The 22,867-nt window shown below is 43.5% G+C and overlaps 2 protein-coding genes across 2 annotated transcripts in view; one reads left to right on the plus strand and one right to left on the minus strand.

Moving 5' to 3' along the window:
• Window positions 1-10,726, minus strand: part of DNAJA2 (DnaJ heat shock protein family (Hsp40) member A2) — a 33,565-nt gene extending 22,839 nt beyond the window's left edge. The window contains exon 1 of the mRNA XM_056525722.1: window positions 10,548-10,726. Within this exon, the coding sequence (XP_056381697.1) occupies window positions 10,548-10,625 (78 nt within the window). The 5' untranslated portion in view covers window positions 10,626-10,726. The remainder of the gene's footprint in view (window positions 1-10,547) is intronic.
• An 8,423-nt stretch (window positions 10,727-19,149) lies between these two features.
• PDCD5 (programmed cell death 5) overlaps window positions 19,150-22,867 on the plus strand; it is a 41,775-nt gene continuing 38,057 nt past the window's right edge. Inside the window, exon 1 of the mRNA XM_056525723.1 lies at window positions 19,150-19,300. Within this exon, the coding sequence (XP_056381698.1) occupies window positions 19,235-19,300 (66 nt within the window). The 5' untranslated portion in view covers window positions 19,150-19,234. The remainder of the gene's footprint in view (window positions 19,301-22,867) is intronic.

The raw sequence follows: 22,867 nt of genomic DNA on the forward strand, positions 1-22,867 counted from the left end.
GTATCGCCGCGTGCGGAAATGTCCGGATTATAAAAATCTCCTTAATTAAACCGCTCGGTCAATGGCGTACGCGCAAAAAAATTCCCCCAAAAATTCCAAAATAGTGTATTTTTGGTCACTTTTTATATAATGAAAAAAAAAATGAATAAAAAGTGATCAACAAGTCCAATCAATACAAAAAGGGTACCGCTAAAAACTTCAGATCACGGCGCAAAAAATGAGCCCTCATACCGGCCCATATGCGGTAAAATATAAAAAGTTATAGGGGTCAGAATATGACAATTTTGAACGTACAAATTTTCCTGCATGTAGGCTATGATTTTTTTCAGAAGTACGACAAAATCAAACCTATATAAGTAGGGTATCATTTTAATCGTATGGACCTACAGAATAAAGAGAATGTGTCATTTTTACCGAAAAATTTACAGAGTAGAAACAGAAGCCCCCTAAAGTTACAAATTGGGTTTTTTTGTTTTTTTTTCAATTTTGTCTCACAATGATTTTTTTTTCCCGTTTAGCCGTAGATTTTTGGGTAAAATAACTGATGTCACTGCAAAGTAGAATTGGTGGTGCAAAAAATAAGCCATAATATGGATTTATAGGTGCAAAATTTGACAGGGTTATGATTTTTTAAAGGTAAGGAGGAAAAAAACGAAAGTGCAAAAACGGAAAACCCCCTGGTCCTTAAGAGATTAAATGTTTGGATCCTATGGCTCCAGTGCCACTGTTCTGACGGAGACATTTTACTTGTGCCACTGAAGGATACAATGTAACAGCACATGAGTAGGCGCTAGCAGGCATCACCCCCCAATCAACCTATTTTGGGTAGCCTACCTGCAAAGTATGGTGCTGCCACAGTAAGCATAAGGTGCATCCAATTGGGGGAGGGAAAACTGCTTTCATACTGGTTTTCCCAGTATTGGCACCACAATCCTTCTCAACATAAAATCTGACAAAGGAAGGCAGCCTACTGATAATTTCAAGGTACAGTTTTAGCTGTGGTCCTGTAAAGGTCTGATGAGGATTTAGCAGTACAATATAAGATGGAGATCTAGTCTAAAGATATTTAGAGGCACAGATAGGAGCCATGAAGATGTATAGACAATTTGATACAGTGACTTCAGAATATACGGGGCTAGAATATTGCGTGTTTGTTCCATAACTACAGCTTTTACCCTAATTATGCTCAGGAAGCACCATTGGCGTCTCCATGGAACCTGCACACGAGAGTCCCAGTATTGCCTCCACGTATCCAATGCTTTATAACTTCAGGACACTGTGCTGGCATGGAAGGAGATTCACAAGGTTTTTGGCCTCTCATTTCTGATGTCCAAGAGGCTGGTCCCTTTGGGGACATGTAGTGCTCCAGCAGGGACAGTGGTTTCTTTCAGGAGTGGAGGGAGAAGGGGGTCCATATGCAGAACATTTGCTTCTTATGGAGAAAAGATGTGGCTTTCACAGGATTCAAAGTCACTTTTCCCTATTAAGGCAGCATTTTTTTTTTACGGATTGCTCAGGACGTAATCTTTTGTAGACAGATTGGACAACCCAGTCCAAGAAACTTGTCACTGTTTCAAGGACTTTGTGCAGTCCTGCCCCCACAGGTTTTTATAGTTTTCTATTTATAAGGCATATCTTAAAATTTAGAAAGCTGAAATCTTTGCCAAGTGGGCGTTCCACCTTGCAGTGAAAGACATGAGGGAGCAGATTCTAGCAGGATGGAATTAATTTAGGTCTACAGTTGTTAGTGTGGTTTGGTGTGAAAGTTCGTTTAAACTGATGCATAATGCCTGAAACGGTATTAATTTGCCAGCCTCAGATTTACACTGGCCAAAATGTAAGACACCCACTTCTGATTTTTGGCATGGGATTTGGGTCTGCCCTCAATTTGGCAGGATATCCTTGCATATATTACTTGACATTGGGGGTTACTGCTTCCTTTGACACCATTGCCCTGCTTTTTCAGAGCATAGATTCTGACTGTGTTGACGAATCAGGGATGTGGTCAGTTCCTGCCCTAGTGCATGTCATCCATCTGTGGCTAAGTAGGTTCTCGAGAGATGGGCTCAAAATGACCATACCACACCTGACAAGTCATACAGTCATGGGCGTAAATGTTGGCACCCATGACATTTTTCAAGAAAATTAAGTATTTCTCCCGGAAAAGGATTGCAGTAACACATGTTTTGCTATACACATGTTTATTCTCTTGTGTGTACTGGAACTAAACCAAAAAGGAGGAAATTGGACATTATGTCATACCAAACTCAAAAAATGGACAAAAAAATGGACAAAATTATTGCCACCGTTTCAAAATTGTGGAAAAATATCAACAATCTCAAGGTTACAAGTCCATCTCCAGAGATCTAGATTTGCCTTTGTCCACAGTGCATAACATTATCAAGTTTGCAACCCATGGCACTGTAGCTAATCTCCCTGGGCATGGACGGACGAGAAAAATTGATGAAAGGCGTCAACGCAGGATAGTCCGGATGGTGGATAAGCAGCCCCAAACAAGTTCCAAAGATATTCAAGCTGTCCTGCAGGCTCAGGGAGCATCAATGTCAGCGAGAACTATCCGTCGACATTTAAATGAAATGAAAAGCTATGGCAGGAGACCCAGGAGGACCCCACTGCTGACACAGAGACATAAAAAACAAGACTACATTTTGCCTAAATCAACTTGAGTAAGCCAAAATCCTTCTGGGAAAATGTCTTATGAACAGATAAGGCATCATGAAATCTGAGGAATACCAACGGATTTTGGGTCGCACTGTACAGCCAGCAGGACAATGACCCCAAACATATGTCAAAAAGCACCCAGAAATGGATGGTAACAAAGCGCTGGAGAGTTCTGAAGTGGCCATCAATAAGTCCAGATCTAAATCCCATTGAACACCTGTGGAGAGATCTTAAAATTGCTGTTGGGGAAAGGCGCCCTTCCAATAAGAGACCTGGAGCAGTTTGCAAAGGAAGAGTGGTCCAACATTCAGGCTGAGAGGTGTAAGAAGCTTATTGATGGTTATAGGAAGCGACTGACTTCAGTTATTTTTTCCCCCCAAGGGTGTGCAACCAAATATTAAGTTAAGGGAGCCAATAATTTTGTCCAGACCATTTTTGGAGTATGGTGGGACATTATTAGAGATGAGCAAACTTACAGTAAATTCGATTCGTCACGAACTTCTCGGCTCGGCAGTTGATGACTTATTCTGCATAAATTAGTTCAGTTTTCAGGTGCTCCCGTGGGCTGGAAAAGGTGGATACAGTCCTAGGAGACTTTTTCCTAGGACTGTATCCACCTTTTCCAGCCCACAGGAGCACCTGAAAGCTGAACTAATTAATGCAGGATAAGTCATAAACTGCCGAGCCGAGAAGTTTGTGACGAATCGAATTTACTGTAAGTTCGCTCATCTCTAGACATTATGTCCAATTTCCTTTTATTTCCTCCCTTTTTTGGTTTAGTTCCAATACACACAAAGGGAATAAACATGTGTATAGCAAAACGTGTTACTACAATCCCTTTTTGTGAGAAATACTTCATTTTCTTGAAAAATATCAGGGGTGCCAACATTTACGGCCATGACTGTAGCTTCTTTTAAGGATTCCATGGCTGTGGACAGACTAACTGCAGAGTGTCAAAAGAAAAAGCACAAAGAGATTCATCTAGAAATGGAACACCTTTTTGATACAAAAACTTTTTATATGTTTAACAGCTTGGAAAAATATTAAAGGAGTACTCCAGTGCAGAGTATTCCTGCTCTGTTCTGCCCGGGCTGCAAAATAAATGAAAATGAACCATCACTCACCTCCCTGGGTTCCCGCGGAGCGCCGCTACAGCTGATCGGTCCTCCGGTGCATCTCCTTCATACTTCCGGGTGTAACGAAGCGTCACATGGCGGCGGCCTGCGATAGGCTGATCGCCATGTGATGCTTCATTACACCCGGAAGTATGAAGAGGATGGACCGGAGGACCGATCAGCTGTAGTGGCGCTCCGCGGGAACCCAGGGAGGTGAGTGATGGTTCATTTTCATTTATTTTGCAGCCCGGGCAGAACGGAGGAGGAATACTCTGCACTAGAGTACTCCTTTAACTCCTGGGGGGGGGGAAGCAGCGCTCACGGGTCACATATGATTAGTCCCCCGATGTGGGGGACAGCGCAGCACTGGGCATTGGGGGGGGGGGGGGGGGGGAGTAAAGAATCAGAACAGCGCCCGCGGGTCACATATGATTAGTTGCCCGATGTGGGAACCGCACGCTGCGGCTGATAATTCATTAATTCAAGTGGGGGGGGGGGGTCGGGGCCCAACCGGTATTGCGGTACAGGAAAAATTTATATTGTGCAGGAGAAAAAAATTCAGTATTCCGTATGAGCCGGTATACCGCCCAGCACTACATTAACCTTTCTAATGTACTTCATTAGAGAATTATATTTCCTTTTTTGTAGAAACCATAGCTTTGTCCAAGCTAAAGCACAGGCTCATAGGACAGGAGAGAGAGAGCACAGAGGAGTGCCATCAGACAGGAGAGAGAGAGCACAGAGGAGTGCCATCAGACAGGAGAGAGAGAGCACAGAGGAGTGCCATCAGACAGGAGAGAGAGAGCACAGAGGAGTGCCATCAGACAGGAGAGAGAGAGCACAGAGGAGTGCCATCAGACAGGAGAGAGAGAGCACAGAGGAGTGCCATCAGACAGGAGAGAGAGAGCACAGAGGAGTGCCATCAGACAGGAGAGAGAGAGCACAGAGGAGTGCCATCAGACAGGAGAGAGAGAGCACAGAGGAGTGCCATCAGACAGGAGAGAGAGAGCACAGAGGAGTGCCATCAGACAGGAGAGAGAGCACAGAGGAGTGCCATCAGACAGGAGAGAGAGCACAGAGGAGTGCCATCAGACAGGAGAGAGAGCACAGAGGAGTGCCATCAGACAGGAGAGAGAGCACAGAGGAGTGCCATCAGACAGGAGAGAGAGCACAGAGGAGTGCCATCAGACAGGAGAGAGAGCACAGAGGAGTGCCATCAGACAGGAGAGAGAGCACAGAGGAGTGCCATCAGACAGGAGAGAGAGCACAGAGGAGTGCCATCAGACAGGAGAGAGAGCACAGAGGAGTGCCATCAGACAGGAGAGAGAGCACAGAGGAGTGCCATCAGACAGGAGAGAGAGCACAGAGGAGTGCCATCAGACAGGAGAGAGAGCACAGAGGAGTGCCATCAGACAGGAGAGAGAGCACAGAGGAGTGCCATCAGACAGGAGAGAGAGCACAGAGGAGTGCCATCAGACAGGAGAGAGAGCACAGAGGAGTGCCATCAGACAGGAGAGAGAGCACAGAGGAGTGCTATCAGACAGGAGAGAGAGCACAGAGGAGTGCTATCAGACAGGAGAGAGAATTTTAGCGTTAGTCCACCGTCACTTAATGGATTTTGTCCATGTCTGTGCTTCAGCTTGGACAAAGCCATGACTTTATAAGCCATGAATTCTATAAAAAGGAAAAAAAATTCTTATGAAGTATATTAGGTTTAATGTTTTGCCAAGATGTACAACATACAAGTTTTTTATTCTGACAGTGCCCATTTAAGTAAACAAAAAAAACTAAAATAAAGTAGAAAGGCATGTTTAACTATCAAACTTCCCCCTTAATGAAGCCTGATAGCAAAACATGCATTTGAGTGTCTGGTGCTACCCTGGTGGGCATCAGCCATGATACCATATTCTTTTCCTGACTTGGTTTCTCTATTAACATGTGCATAGACTTTTCTTTTACCTAATATCACACAAATTTATGATTGCCGCCAGCTTTACAGGCTTAGCACTGTTGGAATGTGATCATTCATGGTATATATGCCCCCACAGCATCCCTTGTGGGTATAGTACCATCATATGTTATTTCATTTTTAACAAGATGTAATAAGGGGAATGGGAGTACTACAGTACCCGCAATTATCTAAATTAGGTTTATTTAGTTAAGAAAAAAAGAAATAAAAATGATGACTTATGGGAGACAATTATTCATAAATATATCAGGGGCAGTACAAAGATCTCTCCTATGATTTATTTATGCCCAGGACTATCTTTAACAAGGGGGCATCCTCTACATCCAGAGAGCAGCGAGACAAAAAATATTACCAGGAAAGGTTGAAGGGGTACTCCGGTGGAAAGCATTTTTTAATCAACTGGTGCCGGAAAGTTAAACAGATTTGTTAATTACTTCTATTTAAAAATCTTAATCCTTTCAGTACTTAGCTGCTTTATGCTTCACATGAAGTTCTTTTATTTTTGATTTTCCTTTCTGTCTGACCACAGTGCTCTCTGCTGACACCTTTCTACATCAGGAACTATCCAGAGTAGGAGCAAATCCCCGTAGCAAACCTTTCCTGCTCTGGACAGTTCCTGACATGGACAGAGGTGTCAGCAGAGAGCACTGTGGTCAGACAGAAAGGAAATTCAAGAAGAAAAGAACTTCCTCTGTAGTATACAGCAGCTAATAAGTACTGAAAGGATTAAGATTTTTAAATAGAAGTAGTTTACAAATCTGTTTAACCTTCTGGCAGAAGTTGGTTTAAAACAAATTGTTTTCCACCGGTGTACCCCTTTAAAGAGATTCTGTCAGCTAGTTCACCCGCACTATAACCTATTACACTGGGTTAAATGCGGGTGAACAGCCATAAAATAAGGCGGCCACTTTTCTGCCTGCTTTCTGTGCAGAGTTAGGCATGTAAACAGATGTATTCCTAATGCGCCCCAGCATGCATAGGAGGCAGGGAGCTGGCTGGCTGAACTCCTGATGGCCTTGCCCCCTTTGTTATTATGCAAACGGGGCCTACTGGGGTTCATGGAGGAGACATGGGAGTTCAGCCAGCCAGCTCCCTGCCTCCAATGCATGCTGGGGCACATTAGGTATACAGCTGTTTATATGCCTAACTCTGCAAAGAGTGACCCCTTATTTTACAACTGTTCACCCACACTATAACCCAGTATTTCCCAACCAGGGTGCCTCCAGGTGTTGCAAAACTACAACTCCCAGCATGCCCGGACAGCCAACGGCTGTCCGGGCATGCTGGGAGTTGTAGTTTTGCAACACCTGGAGGCACCCTGGTTGGGAAACACTGGTATAACCCATTATACTGGGTTTAGTGTTGGGAAACACTGGTATAACCCATTACACTGGGTTTAGTGCTGGGAAACACTGGTATAACCCATTACACTGGGTTTAGTGCTGGGAAACACTGGTATAACCCATTACACTGGGTTTAGTGTTGGGAAACACTGGTATAACCCATTATACTGGGTTTAGTGTTGGGAAACACTGGTATAACCCATTATACTGGGTTTAGTGTTGGGAAACACTGGCATAACCCATTATACTGGGTTTAGTGCTGGGAAACACTGGTATAACCCATTATACTGGGTTTAGTGTTGGGAAACACTGGTATAACCCATTATACTGGGTTTAGTGCTGGGAAACACTGGTATAACCCATTATACTGGGTTTAGTGCTGGGAAACACTGGTATAACCCATTATACTGGGTTTAGTGTTGGGAAACACTGGTATAACCCATTATACTGGGTTTAGGGCAGGGAAACACTGGTATAACCCATTATACTGGGTTTAGGGCAGGGAAACACTGGTATAACCCATTATACTGGGTTTAGGGCAGGGAAACACTGGTATAACCCATTATACTGGGTTTAGGGCAGGGAAACACTGGTATAACCCATTATACTGGGTTTAGGGCAGGGAAACACTGGTATAACCCATTATACCGGGTTTAGGGCAAGGAAACACTGGTATAACCCATTATACCGGGTTTAGTGCTGGGAAACACTGGTATAACCCATTATACCGGGTTTAGTGCTGGGAAACACTGGTATAACCCATTATACTGGGTTTAGGGCAGGGAAACACTGGTATAACCCATTATACTGGGTTTAGTGCTGGGAAACACTGGTATAACCCATTATACTGGGTTTAGGGTTGGGAAACACTGGTATAACCCATTATACTGGGTTTAGGGCAGGGAAACACTGGTATAACCCATTATACTGGGTTTAGTGTTGGGAAACACTGGTATAACCCATTATACTGGGTTTAGTGTTGGGAAACACTGGTATAACCCATTATACTGGGTTTAGTGTTGGGAAACACTGGTATAACCCATTATACTGGGTTTAGTGCTGGGAAACACTGGTATAACCCATGATACTGGGTTTAGTGTTGGGAAACACTGGTATAACCCATTATACTGGGTTTAGTGTTGGGAAACACTGTTATAACCCATTATACTGGGTTTAGGGCAGGGAAACACTGGTATAACCCATTATACTGGGTTTAGGGCAGGGAAACACTGGTATAACCCATTATACTGGGTTTAGGGCAGGGAAACACTGGTATAACCCATTATACTGGGTTTAGGGCAGGGAAACACTGGTATAACCCATTATACTGGGTTTAGGGCAGGGAAACACTGGTATAACCCATTATACTGGGTTTAGGGCAAGGAAACACTGGTATAACCCATTATACCGGGTTTAGTGCTGGGAAACACTGGTATAACCCATTATACCGGGTTTAGTGCTGGGAAACACTGGTATAACCCATTATACTGGGTTTAGGGCAGGGAAACACTGGTATAACCCATTATACTGGGTTTAGTGCTGGGAAACACTGGTATAACCCATTATACTGGGTTTAGTGCTGGGAAACACTGGTATAACCCCTTATACTGGGTTTAGTGCTGGGAAACACTGGTATAACCCCTTATACTGGGTTTAGTGCTGGGAAACACTGGTATAACCCCATTATACTGGGTTTAGTGCTGGTAAACACTGGTATAACCCATTATACTGGGTTTAGGGCAGGGAAACACTGGTATAACCCATTATACTGGGTTTAGTGCTGGGAAACACTGGTATAACCCCTTATACTGGGTTTAGTGCTGGGAAACACTGGTATAACCCATTATACTGGGTTTAGTGCTGGGAAACACTGGTATAACCCCTTATACTGGGTTTAGTGCTGGGAAACACTGGTATAACCCCTTATACTGGGTTTAGTGCTGGGAAACACTGGTATAACCCCTTATACTGGGTTTAGTGCTGGGAAACACTGGTATAACCCCATTATACTGGGTTTAGTGCTGGGAAACACTGGTATAACCCATTATACTGGGTTTAGTGCTGGGAAACACTGGTATAACCCCATTATACTGGGTTTAGTGCTGGGAAACACTGGTATAACCCCTTATACTGGGTTTAGTGCTGGGAAACACTGGTATAACCCCATTATACTGGGTTTAGTGCTGGGAAACACTGGTATAACCCATTATACTGGGTTTAGTGCTGGGAAACACTGGTATAACCCCATTATACTGGGTTTACTGCAGGTGAACTAGTTGACAGATTCTCTTTAAGGGTACGTTCCCACACGGCTTATTTTGCTGCGTATTTGGTGCTGCGTATTTTCCTACCCATTGACTTCAACAGAGAAAATAAAATACGCAGCAGCAAATACGCCGTGTGGGAATGCACCCTAAAAGGACATATACAGCTTGGAACCAAGTGGAGAGAGAGGGGATATAATAGAAACAAAGGGAATTAACGCGGTAAAGGAGGAGAGTATATTTAGAGGAATAAAAACTACCACAAGAGGACATCCTTTTAATTAGAGGAAAGGTTTCTGCAGTAATATCAGGAAGTATTTTACTGAGAGAGTAGTGGGTGCCTGGAATAGCCTTCCTGCAGAAGTGGTCACTACAAATACAGGGAAGGAGTTTAAGAATTTAAGGGAGTTGCATAAGGCGATCCTTCATATAAGATAGGGCCAGGCATTATTCATAGTATTTAGAATATTGGGCTGAATGTATCTGCTCTCTATAGCACTTTATGCCAGAGGTAGTGGTCATGGAGAACATAACAGTTCAAAAGGGGCCCGGACACATTTATGGGCAGTAATATTATTCCCAGTTATTGATACTAGATCTATAGGGACAAAACATTGATCCCGGGATTTATTCTGATGCCATATCTAGTGTCAGGAAAGAATACTTCATCAACCACATTAGACACAATAGGGATATAGATTGAACCTCCCAACCTTATTAAAGATGTCAAATAAAGTTGTTGGGGGAGGGGGGATATCTAGCAGGTCACTATATGCAGGTGACTTCAGGGAGATTTCCTGACACCTATACAGGACACATCCATAGGGACCCGCAGTGACGTCACACATCAGGGATACAGAGAAGGGCTGGGGATACTGTGGGGTCGGGGTGCAGTACACAGAATGGGGGTGAGGGGCAGGCAGCTAGGTATAACATGGCGGGCGCTGTAGGTAACATACAGGCCCGACCACAAGCAGCTGAGTAATAGGACCAGGCGGAATAACAGAGGAGCTGCGGCCTGTGTGTGACCCCGGCCCCTCGGCCCTCCGCCAGCCTGAACCCTGGCACGGACCCCTGCTCCCCTCCAGGCCTGTACCCCAGGTCCCCGCACCGCCTCCTCGTCACCCCGGAGTCGGCATGTAGGCCTCGCCTGCCCGGCCGTCCTCTCACTCACCTTCTTGAGTTCGTTCTCGCTGGCGCCGGGCTGAACCCCAAGCAGGTCATACAGCTTAGTGTCGACGACGTTAGACATGGCCGGGGATCGAGTGAGCCGCTGCGGGGACAGAAGGAGAGAGAACCGGGGAACGAGGGCAGAAAGAAGCCGGAAACGACGAACGCGACGTCACAACACCACGTGATGCGGTTACGTCACCCAAGCACCGCCCACCGGCTTGTCTGCGGTTTTGTATTCGCAGCTGTATGATCTCCTGGTGAACATATATATATATATATATATATATATATATATATATATATATATATATATATATATATATATACACCAACACATTCTATGTTTCTATAGCACTTTATGCAAGAGGTAGTGGTTATGGAGAACACAATAACAGAGTTCAAAAGGGGCCCGGACACATTTGAGGACAGTAATATTTTTCCACGATATATATATATATATATATATATATATATATGTGTGTGTCTCCATAACAGTGTGTGAGATATATATGTCCCCATACCAGTGTGTGTTAGATATATATGTCCCCATAACAGTTTGTCAGCTATATATGTCCCCATAACAGTGTGTGTTAGGTATATATGTCCCCATAACAGTGTGTCAGCTATATATGTCCCCATAACAGTGTGTGTTAGATATATATGTCCCCATAACAATGTGTCAGCTATATATGTCCCCATAACAGTGTGTGTTAGGTATATATGTCCCCATAACAGTGTGTCAGCTATATATGTCCCCATAACAGTGTGTGTTAGATATATATGTCCCCATAACAATGTGTCAGCTATATATGTCCCCATAACAGTGTGTGTTAGATATATATGTCCCCATAACAATGTGTCAGCTATTTATATGTCCCCATAACAGTGTGTGCTAGGTATATATGTCCCCATAACAATGTGTCAGCTATTTATATGTCCCCATAACAGTGTGTGCTAGGTATATATGTCCCCATAACAATGTGTCAGCTATTTATATGTCCCCATAACAATGTGTGTTAGGTATATATGTCCCCATAACAGTGTGTGCTAGGTATATATGTCCCCATAACAATGTGTCAGCTATATATATGTCCCCATAACAGTGTGTGTTAGGTATATATGTCCCCATAACAGTGTGTGTTAGCTATATATGTCCCCATAACAATTTGTTATGGGGACATATATATCTAACACACACTGTTATGGGGACATATATAGCTGACAAACTGTTATGGAGACATATATATCTAACACACACTGTTATGGGGACATATAAAGCTGACACACTGTTATGGAGACATATATATCTAACACACACTGGTATGTGGACATATATAGCTGACAAACTGTTATGGGGCATATATATATCTAACACACACTGTTATGGGGACATATATAGCTGACAAACTGTTATGGAGACATATATATCTAACACACACTGGTATGTGGACATATATAGCTGACAAACTGTTATGGGGCATATATATATCTAACACACACTGTTATGGGGACATATATAGCTGACAAACTGTTATGGGGACATATATATCTAACACACACTGGTATGGGGACATATATAGCTGACACACTGTTATGAGAGCACATATAGCTGACAGTTTGTCAGCTATATATGTCCCCATAACAGCGTGTGTTAGCTATATATGTCCCCATACGAGTGTCTCGGCTATAGAAGTCACCAGTGTGATATATGTCCCTTTGCCAGTGTTCCAGCTATTGCTATTAACAGTATGCCAGCCATTATAACATTTCAGCTGATGCCCCCATAACAGTGCGTCAGTTATATATATGCCCCCATAACAGTTCACCAGCTATTGCTTTTCTAAAACAGTGTGTCAACAGACAACAATTTTTACAAAGACCACACATAGGGGGAGATTTACCAAAACCTGTGCAGAGGAAAAGCTACCCAGTTGCCCATAGAAACCAATCAGATTGCTTATTTTGCAGGGCCTTGTTAAAAATGAAAGAAGCGATCTGATTGGTTTCTATGGGCAACTGGGCAGCTTTTCCTCTGCACAGGTTTTGATAAATCTCCCCCATAGTGTGTGTATATATATATATATATATATATATATATATATATATATATATATAAATAACAGGTGTGTAGAAGTAAGTCCAGCTCTCTACCTCAAGTGCCGTGCGCACGGACTGGCATGGGCAGCGCCAAATGGAAATGCTAAATAAAAGTGGAATATCCAGCGCAGTATAGGTCCAAGGAATACTCTTTATTAATTAAAACCCAGGATACATGGATGCAGCAGGCACAGGTGACGCGTTTCGGCTCAAAAAAGAGCCTTAATCATGATTAAGGCTCTTTTTTGAGCCGAAACGCGTCACCTGTGCCTGCTGCATCCATGTATCCTGGGTTTTAATTAATAAAGAGTATTCCTTGGACCTATACTGCGCTGGATATTCCACTTTCTCTTATATATATATATATATATATATATATATATGTGTGTGTCTATATATACATATATATATATATATATATATATGTATATATATATACTTTATTAACCAAAGAAACTCACATACACAGTTAATAAAAAAGGATAAACAGCAGCTGATGAAAGATGTTCTAGTGGTAATGCCAGGCATCATAGTAATATAATAATCAGAGATAAAGTGTTTCAACAGTGGTATAATCAAAAATGTAAAATACCAACCACACCAAAATTGCACATATAGTAGTGGAGCAATTGCACAGAGCCACAAAAAGTAAACTAATGAAATAGTACAAGTATAGAAACTTAACAAACAGCAAGACAGTGCATAACATAACCACCATAACCACACAGTCACCACCTGCCAGGGAGCCACAGGAAAACATATGGATGGGCTGGAGTTCCTGTGGCTCCCTGGCAGGTTGTGACTATGTAGATGTGCATATTCACTTTCTTGCTGTTTGTCACATTCCTATACTTTTTGATAAGTTTAGATTTTTGCAACTCTGTGAAATTGCCTCTCTACTACCGTGGATATAAAAAGTCTACAAACTCACTTGAATTTGGTTACATAAGTGTGAACACCCTTCAACTAATACTGTGTTAAATAACCTTATGATTTTATTACAGTCTTTTTGGGTCAGGCACATCTTGACGTGGCACTATTTTCTCACTCTTCCTTTTAAAAGTGCTCCAAATTTGTCATATTGCGAGGAGATCTCCTGTGCACAGCCCTCTTCAGATCACCCCACACATGTTCAATTAAATAAAGGTCTTGGCTCTGGCTGGGCCATTCCAAAACTGTAATATTCTTCAGGGGAAACCATGCTTTTATGGATTTGGATGTGTACTTTAGGTCATTTTTGTGCTGAAAGGTAACCTTTTCTTCATCTTGAGCTTTCTAACGGTATTTAGAACTCTTTAAAATTCCCTCCACCCTAAGGCCCTGGTTCCAGCTGAAGAAAGACAACCCCCAAGCATGCCACCACCATGCTTTACTGTGGGTATGGTGTTCTTTGGGTGATATGCAGTGTTGTTTTTCAGCCAAGCATATTTTTAGTAATTATGGGCAAAAGTTTAACCTTGGTTTCATCAAACCATAACACATTATCCCACATGCTTTTAGGGGACTTAAAGGGCTGTCAGCAGGTGTCACTTCTGACACCTGTTGCAATCTGTCTATTAATGCAGGTACTATAGCTCTTAGCATGCAGCAGAGTGTGCTCCATGTTGGGAGCAGTAGTACCTGCAGTTAAGGACAGATCACAGCAGATGTCACTCCTGACACCCGCTATGATCGTCCTGTATAATGTATAGATGCGGGCGGCACAGCCGCTCTTCTCTGGTTCCCTTCACTGTAGTATATGCTGTATATATATGTATTCGTATATGCCGCTGAGAGTTGTGATTGGCTCGAACCATCTAGCCAATCATAGCTCTCTGTGGGAAATATGAATCTGTGATGTGAACATAACTTCACATCACAGAATGCAGTGCAGGGGAGCGGAGAAGTGGCCGTGCGCCCGCTTCAATACATTATATAGGAGGATCGCAACGAGTGTCAGAAGTGACACCAGGGGTGATCTGTCTATTAGTACAGGTACTACTACTCCCAGCATGGAACAATCTGTTCCATGCTGGGAGTAGCAGTACTACCTTATAAATGTAAAAAATAAAGAATAAAGTGAAAAAAGTTAAAAACTCACTCAAACACACACTTTATTAAACACATTATTAAAATACATTATTAATAAAAAGCTTAACAAAATTAATTATAAAAAATATATTATTTTTACCTTTAAATGGCTCCTTTCTACATTTTTTTATATTGACGGCTACATTTTTAGTTCCCTGCCCGCCCACATAAATTGACCCCTGTTTAAAAATGTATATAAATTTTGTTAAATACAATTTTTTCTATCCCTACTGTATCTACTACTGTAGGATTCACGGATCCTCCCTTCATCTTTTCATGCCACCTGTGCTCTGGAGCATGCGTTGGCAACCTGAAGGCTCTCCTCCACATCTCCTACTCGAAATTGCCTTCCTTGGTGAAGCGCTCTATCCTTTTGAGAGACACGGTGGTGATGTGAAAGGAGGTCCAGAAATACGGTAGTTTTAAAGGGGTTATCCAGGAAAAAACTTTTTTCTATATATCAACTGGCTCCAGAAAGTTAAACAGATTTGTAAATTACTTCTATTAAAAAATCTTAATCCTTTCAGTACTTATGAGCTTCTGAAGTTAAGGTTGTTCTTTTCTGTCTAAGTGCTCTCTGATGACATGTGTCTCGGGAACCGCCCAGTTTAGAAGCAAATCCCCATAGCAAACCTCTTTTAAACTGGGCGGTTCCCGAGACACGTGTCATCAGAGAGCACTTAGACAGAAAAGAACAACCTTAACTTCAGAAGCTCATAAGTACTGAAAGGATTAATATTTTGTAATAGAAGTAATTTACAAATCTGTTTAACTTTCTGGAGCCAGTTGATATATATATATAAAAAAAAGTTTTTCCTGGATAACCCCTTCAACTTCCTTTCCTGGTGTCCAAACATCTTCCCTTAGCTGGACACCGAGAAACTCCCCAGGGCATCCCTTCCCATGTGTATGCTCTCTGGGTGGACAAGGGCATTAGTACAGTCCGTCAGTTCATAGATAAGCCTAACAAACGTTGGCTCTCCCCATAATCCCTGCTGGCTAAATATGACTTACCATCCTCTCATGCTCTACCCTTGAATCAATTATACTTGTTCTTTACTAGTTGCTTGAAAAATTTAGACAAGGATTCCCAGGACCATGAGTTCGACTACCTGATTGGCACTAGTCCCCGTGCAGACTATTTCAACTATCTATCTGGCTCTCCGGCGAGTCCTTCTCAAATTGGACCCTATCACCCTCTTCTCCTCTTGGTCCACATGGGTACCGGGTGATGATATTTCTGAGTGTATCCTCCGGGGCTGGAACATAGTCCGGTGCTGTATTATTAATGAGCGCTGGCATGAGGCGTATTAAAAATTAGCACATAAGGCCCTCTACGGGTTTAATATCCTACCATCTATCGATTTCCCAGAAAGAATTACAGCTTGCCCTAAATCAGGGGTCTTAAATTCAAATTATCTGGGGCCACTGGAGGTAGAGGCTGGGTGAGACTGGGCCGCATGCGCCCCTCACATATAATGCCCCCATCATGCGCCTCTCACATATAATGCCCCTATCATGCGCCCCTCAAATATAATGCCCCCATCATGAGCCCCTCACATATACTGCCCCCATCATGCGCCCTCACATATAATGCCCCCATCATGCGCCCCCCTCACATATAATGCCCCCCATCATGCCCCCAGATAAATATGAAGAAATGAAGGTAGGGCTCCCCAGTAGGTACACGGGCCCCCAAATAGATATGACCCCCATCTGAGTAGGGCTCCCCAGTAGGTACACAGGCCTCCATAATAGATATGACCCCCCATCTGGTAGGGCTCCCAGTAGGTACACAGGACCAGATAGATATGACCCTTATCAGGTAGGGCTCCCAAGTAGGTATAGAGCCCCAGTAGATGTGATCCCCACCACTCGATGGGGGTAATAGCTATCTGGGGGCCTGTCTACCTACTGGGGAGCTCTACCTGATGACAATAGGGTGTACAGGCTCCTATTTAAAACAATTATGCCCCCTAAGAAGATAGGTTAGCCCCTGGTGAAAAGCAGGTCCTCCCTTATCAGGCAAGTCATTAGGCAAGTTAAGTTTCACAGCTACAGTACTTTAATCTCCCTGTTGCAGCCTAAAACAAGCCTTCTTTGAGGGATGTGCGTGTTAGGTGACGTCATCACATGCACTGCACAGGACGTCAGCGTCCCGGCGTCCTGCGCTGCGGATGCGATGACATCACCAATTGCGTGCATCCCCCCATGAAGGCTCGTTATAGGGTGCATCAGGGAGATATAGGTACAGTAGCAGTGTGTGCCAACGTGTGTTAAGTCTTCCAGCATTTAGCGCTGCTTGCCCGAAGCAGGCCTAAATGCCTGAAGAAATCACCTGCATGACCTGCAAAATGTTGTTTCCACGGGCTGCAAATGGCCTTGAGGGTTGGGAGTTTGAGACCCCTTCCCTAAATGCTCTACCCCCTTGACTAACCTATGGCATGGGGTTTGGACCTGTTCTCATACTGCTGACTATTGGTGCCTAATCCTCACCTATGTTGAAAATGTATGGGGTTTGACTTTACCATGTACTGCGAGTGCCTTACTCTTTCACCAGTTAAGACCCTTGGAATCGGGCCATCAGGCTCTTTCCAAGGTGCCTCAGATGGTACACATTGTCCTACTTGTGGCCTTACGATGTTTGTTTACCTCCTGGCTATCAGCCTCCACCCCTACTCTTGCAATGGTAATAACCGCAACTTAACTTGCTTTGCATGATAAATAGAGTGAATACAGAGCACCACAAAAGCACACACTGACAAGATCTTTGATCAATAGAAGGTATTTATTCTTTTGCAATATACCCCAGTTGAAATAGCAGACGTTGTTAGACCTTTTTGCTCCACTGAGTGGTACTGCTGAGAGGGGGCCCTTTAGGGGCCTTACAACTACCCTCATAGCTCACATTCTAGATAAAACCACACTCTCCTTAAAGGAGTACTCCGGTGGAAATGTTTTTTTTTTTTATGAACTGGTGCCAGAAAGTTAAACAGATTTGTAAATTACTACTTCTGAGGGGAGGTGCGTCCCATAGGCTGGTTTGAGTGGCATTGGGGCCGCTCTGCCAGTGGGTCGTTCCCCCCGTGGGCACTGGTGCCCGCTGCGGCGGTGGTGGTCGCCCGCCCCAGTGCTACGCCATTTTATGCTAGGGACGTTAGGGACCCACTCTAAATAGGTGGCCTTGACGTGGCGAGTGGGCTTGTACTTTTTGATCAAAAATGTATACATAACAACCTGTTAGTTTTTGATATTATGCTGAGAAGCAATTAGATCATTGTGCAAGATTGTAGATGTGCACCATGTCTGTTTTCTACACGAATTCACAGATTTGTAAATTACTTCTATTAAAAAATCTTAATCCTTCCAGTACTTATTAGCAGCTGTTTCCTACAGAGAAAAATCTTTATTTTTTGAATTTCCTTTTTTGTGTTGTCCACAGTGCTCTCTGCTGCTGACACCTGATGCCTGTATCAGGAACTGTCCAGAGCAGGAGAAAATCCCCATAGCAAACCTATGCTGCTCTAGACAGTTCCTTACACGGACAGAGGTGTCAGCAGAGAGCACTGTGGACAACACAGAAAAGAAATTCAAAAAGTAAAGAATTTCCTCTGTAGCATACAGCTGCTAAAAAATACTAAAATGATTAAGATTTTTTTAATAGAAGTAATTTACAAATCTGTTTAACTTTCAGTTCATTAAAAAAAAAAAAAATTAAAAAGAAACTTCCACCGGAGTACCCCTTTAAAGTCAGGAGTTAGCGGACAAGCAAAATTACTCCAACAAGAGTCCTGATGGATTGTTTAGATAATGCGTTGGGTCCTCTCGGATTTACCGATAGGAATGACCTCGTTCATGTAGACCTATTACTTTTCCTTGTAATACAAGGTCTTTGTATATCCGTTTGGGTTATTAGGTAAGTGGCTATGGTGATCCATGTAGCACATCCATATAAATCTATGGACATACGAGGCCTGATAAGATACTACATTCAGCTGTACACTCAGGATATGTCTGTCCCCCCCCTGTATTCATGTGGGGAATATACTTTAAATAAAGAAGGAACAAAGATTGGTGTGAGTGCTGCTATTTATTTCTCTTCTGGATATTGTTCATTACAAAGGACCATTGGTCCCACAATAAAGCCCAGATCACAGTGACTGGAGATTTATATATTTAATACTGATATATGATGGGGCATAACATTTGTAGATCTGAAGAGTTTTCCTTTCTTTTTGATATTTTCCCCTTGATTAAATTCGTCATAATCTGAAATTGTTTATACATCACAATACTAGAGCTAGAAATCTGCGTGTCCATGGAAACAGACTTAGGAATCGATCGCTGATCCTGAATCACTGGGAGCCGGCAGATCAGATGTACTAGTAATGTCTGTTCTGATAGTTTAGCGTATCCTAGAGTACGGGTGATGTCAGCGAGACGTGGTGACGTAACACGCAGACGGTAACGGGTGGGAGGCCCGTGAGGCAGTTTTCGGGGTGTTAGCAGGTTCGGGCGGCGATGGCGGACCCGGAGTTGGAAGCTATAAGGCAGCAGCGGCTGACAGAGCTACAGAACAGACAAGGGGTGAGATACAGTGGGGTGGGGGTCACTTATGGGGGCTCTGCACTAGGCGGCCCGGCCATGTGTTGTAGTACGTATCCCAGCCCAATCTATCCGCTATATATTCGCCATAGTGTCCCCATTCTCCATGTTCCTGCACACCTCATTCTCCTGTAAGAGGAGCCAACTCTCTATATGTACACTACCGTGCACCCACAGCTCTATGCCCTGATATACACACACATTGTATGTACCCACAGCTCTATGCCCTGATATACACACATTGTATGCACCCACAGCTCTATGCCCTGATATACACACACATTGTATGCACCCACAGCTCTATGCCCTGATATACACACACATTGTATGTACCCACAGCTCTATGCCCTGATATACACACATTGTATGTACCCACAGCTCTATGCCCTGATATACACACACATTGTATGTACCCACAGCTCTATGCCCTGATATACACACATTGTATGTACCGCACAGCTCTATGCCCTGATATACACACACATTGTAATATACCCACAGCTCTATGCCCTGATATACACACACATTGTATGTACCCACAGCTCTATGCCCTGATATACACACACATTGTATGTACCCCACAGCTCTATGCCCTGATATACACACACATTGTATGTACCCACAGCTCTATGCCCTGATATACACACACATTGTATGTACCCACAGCTCTATGCCCTGATATACACACATTGTATGCACCCACAGCTCTATGCCCTGATATACACACACATTGTATGTACCCACAGCTCTATGCCCTGATATACACACACATTGTATGTACCCACAGCTCTATGCCCTGATATACACACACATTGTATGCACCCACAGCTCTATGCCCTGATATACACACACATTGTATGTACCCAACAGCTCTATGCCCTGATATACACACACATTGTATGTACCCACAGCTCTATGCCTATGCCCTGATATACACACACATTGTATGCACCCACAGCTCTATGCCCTGATATACACACACATTGTATGTACCCACAGCTCTATGCCCTGATATACACACACATTGTATGTACCCACAGCTCTATGCCCTGAAATACACACATTGTATGTACCCACAGCTCTATGCCCCTGATATACACACACATTGGTATATACCCACAGCTCTATGCCCTGATATACACACACATTGTATGTACCCACAGCTCTATGCCCTGATATACACACACATTGTATGTACCCACAGCTCTATGCCCTGATATACACACACACATTGTATGTACCCCACAGCTCTATGCCCTGATATACACACACATTGTATGCACCCACAGCTCTATGCCCTGATATACACACACATTTGTATGTAACCCACAGCTCTATGCCCCTGATAATACACACACATTGTATGTACCCACAGCTCTATGCCCTGAAATACACACATTGTATGTACCCACAGCTCTATGCCCTGATATACACACACATTGTATATACCCACAGCTCTATGCCCTGATATACACACACATTGTATGTACCCACAGCTCTATGCCCTGATATACACACACATTGTATGTACCCACAGCTCTATGCCCTGATATACACACACATTGTATGTACCCACAGCTCTATGCCCTGATATACACACACATTGTATGTACCCACAGCTCTATGCCCTGATATACACACACATTGTATGTACCCACAGCTCTATGCCCTGATATACACACACATTGTATGCACCCACAGCTCTATGCCCTGATATACACACACATTGTATGCACCCACAGCTCTATGCCCTGATATACACACACATTGTATGCACCCACAGCTCTATGCCCTGATATACACACACATTGTATGCACCCACAGCTCTATGCCCTGATATACACACACATTGTATGCACCCACAGCTCTATGCCCTGATATACACACACATTGTATGTACCCACAGCTCTATGCCCTGATATACACACACATTGTATGTACCCACAGCTCTATGCCCTTATATACACACACATTGTATGCACCCACAGCTCTATGCCCTGATATACAACACACATTGTATGCACCCACAGCTCTATGCCCCTGATATACACACACATTGTATGTACCCACAGCTCTATGCCCTGATATACACACACATTGTATGTACCCACAGCTCTATGCCCTGATATACACACAACATTGTATATACCCACAGCTCTATGCCCTGATATACACACACATTGTATGTACCCACAGCTCTATGCCCCTGATATACACAACACATTGTATGCACCGACAGCTCTATGCCCTGATATACACACACATTGTATGCACCCACAGCTCTATGCCCTGATATACACACATTGTATGCACCCCACAGCTCTATGCCCTGATATACACACACATTGTATGTAACCCACAGCTCTATGCCCTGATATACACACACATTGTATGTACCCACAGCTCTATGCCCTGATATACACACACATTGTATGCACCCCACAGCCTCTATGCCCTGATATACACACACATTGTATGTACCCACAGCTCTATGCCCTGATATACACACAACATTAGTATGTACCCAACAGCTCTATGCCCTGATATACACAACACATTGTATGCACCCCACAGCTCTATGCCCTGATATACACACACATTGTATGTACCCAACAGCTCTATGCCCCTGATATACACACACATTGTATGTACCCACAGCTCTATGCCCTGAAATACACAACATTGTATGTACCCACAGCTCTATGCCCTGATATACACACACATTGTATATACCCACAGCTCTAATGCCCTGATATACACACACATTGTATGTACCCCACAGCTCTATGCCCTGATATACACACACATTGTATGTACCCACAGCTCTATGCCCTGATATACACACACATTGTATGTACCCACAGCTCTATGCCCTGATATACACACACATTGTATGCTACCCACAGCTCTATGCCCTGATATACACACACATTGTATGTACCCACAGCTCTATGCCCTGATATACACACACATTGTATGTACCCCACAGCTCTATGCCCCTGATATACACACACATTGTATGTACCCACAGCTCTATGCCCTGATATACACACACATTGTATGTACCCACAGCTCTATGCCCTGATATACACACACATTGTATGTACCCACAGCTCTATGCCCTGATATACACACACATTGTATGTACCCACAGCTCTATGCCCTGATATACACACACATTGTATGCACCCACAGCTCTATGCCCTGATATACACACACATTGTATGTACCCACAGCTCTATGCCCTGATATACACACACATTGTATGTACCCACAGCTCTATGCCCTGATATACACACACATTGTATGCACCCACAGCTCTATGCCCTGATATACACACACATTGTATGTCACCCACAGCTCTATGCCCTGATATACACATCACATTGTATGCACCCACAGCTCTATGCCCTGATATACACACACACATTGTATGCACCCACAGCTCTATGCCCTGATATACACACACATGTATGCACCCACAGCTCTATCGCCCTGATATACACACACATTGTATGTACCCACAGCTCTATGCCCTGATATACACAC

Source organism: Hyla sarda, chromosome 6 (genome assembly GCF_029499605.1).
Source record: "Hyla sarda isolate aHylSar1 chromosome 6, aHylSar1.hap1, whole genome shotgun sequence".
NCBI classification, from domain to species: Eukaryota; Metazoa; Chordata; class Amphibia; order Anura; family Hylidae; genus Hyla; species Hyla sarda.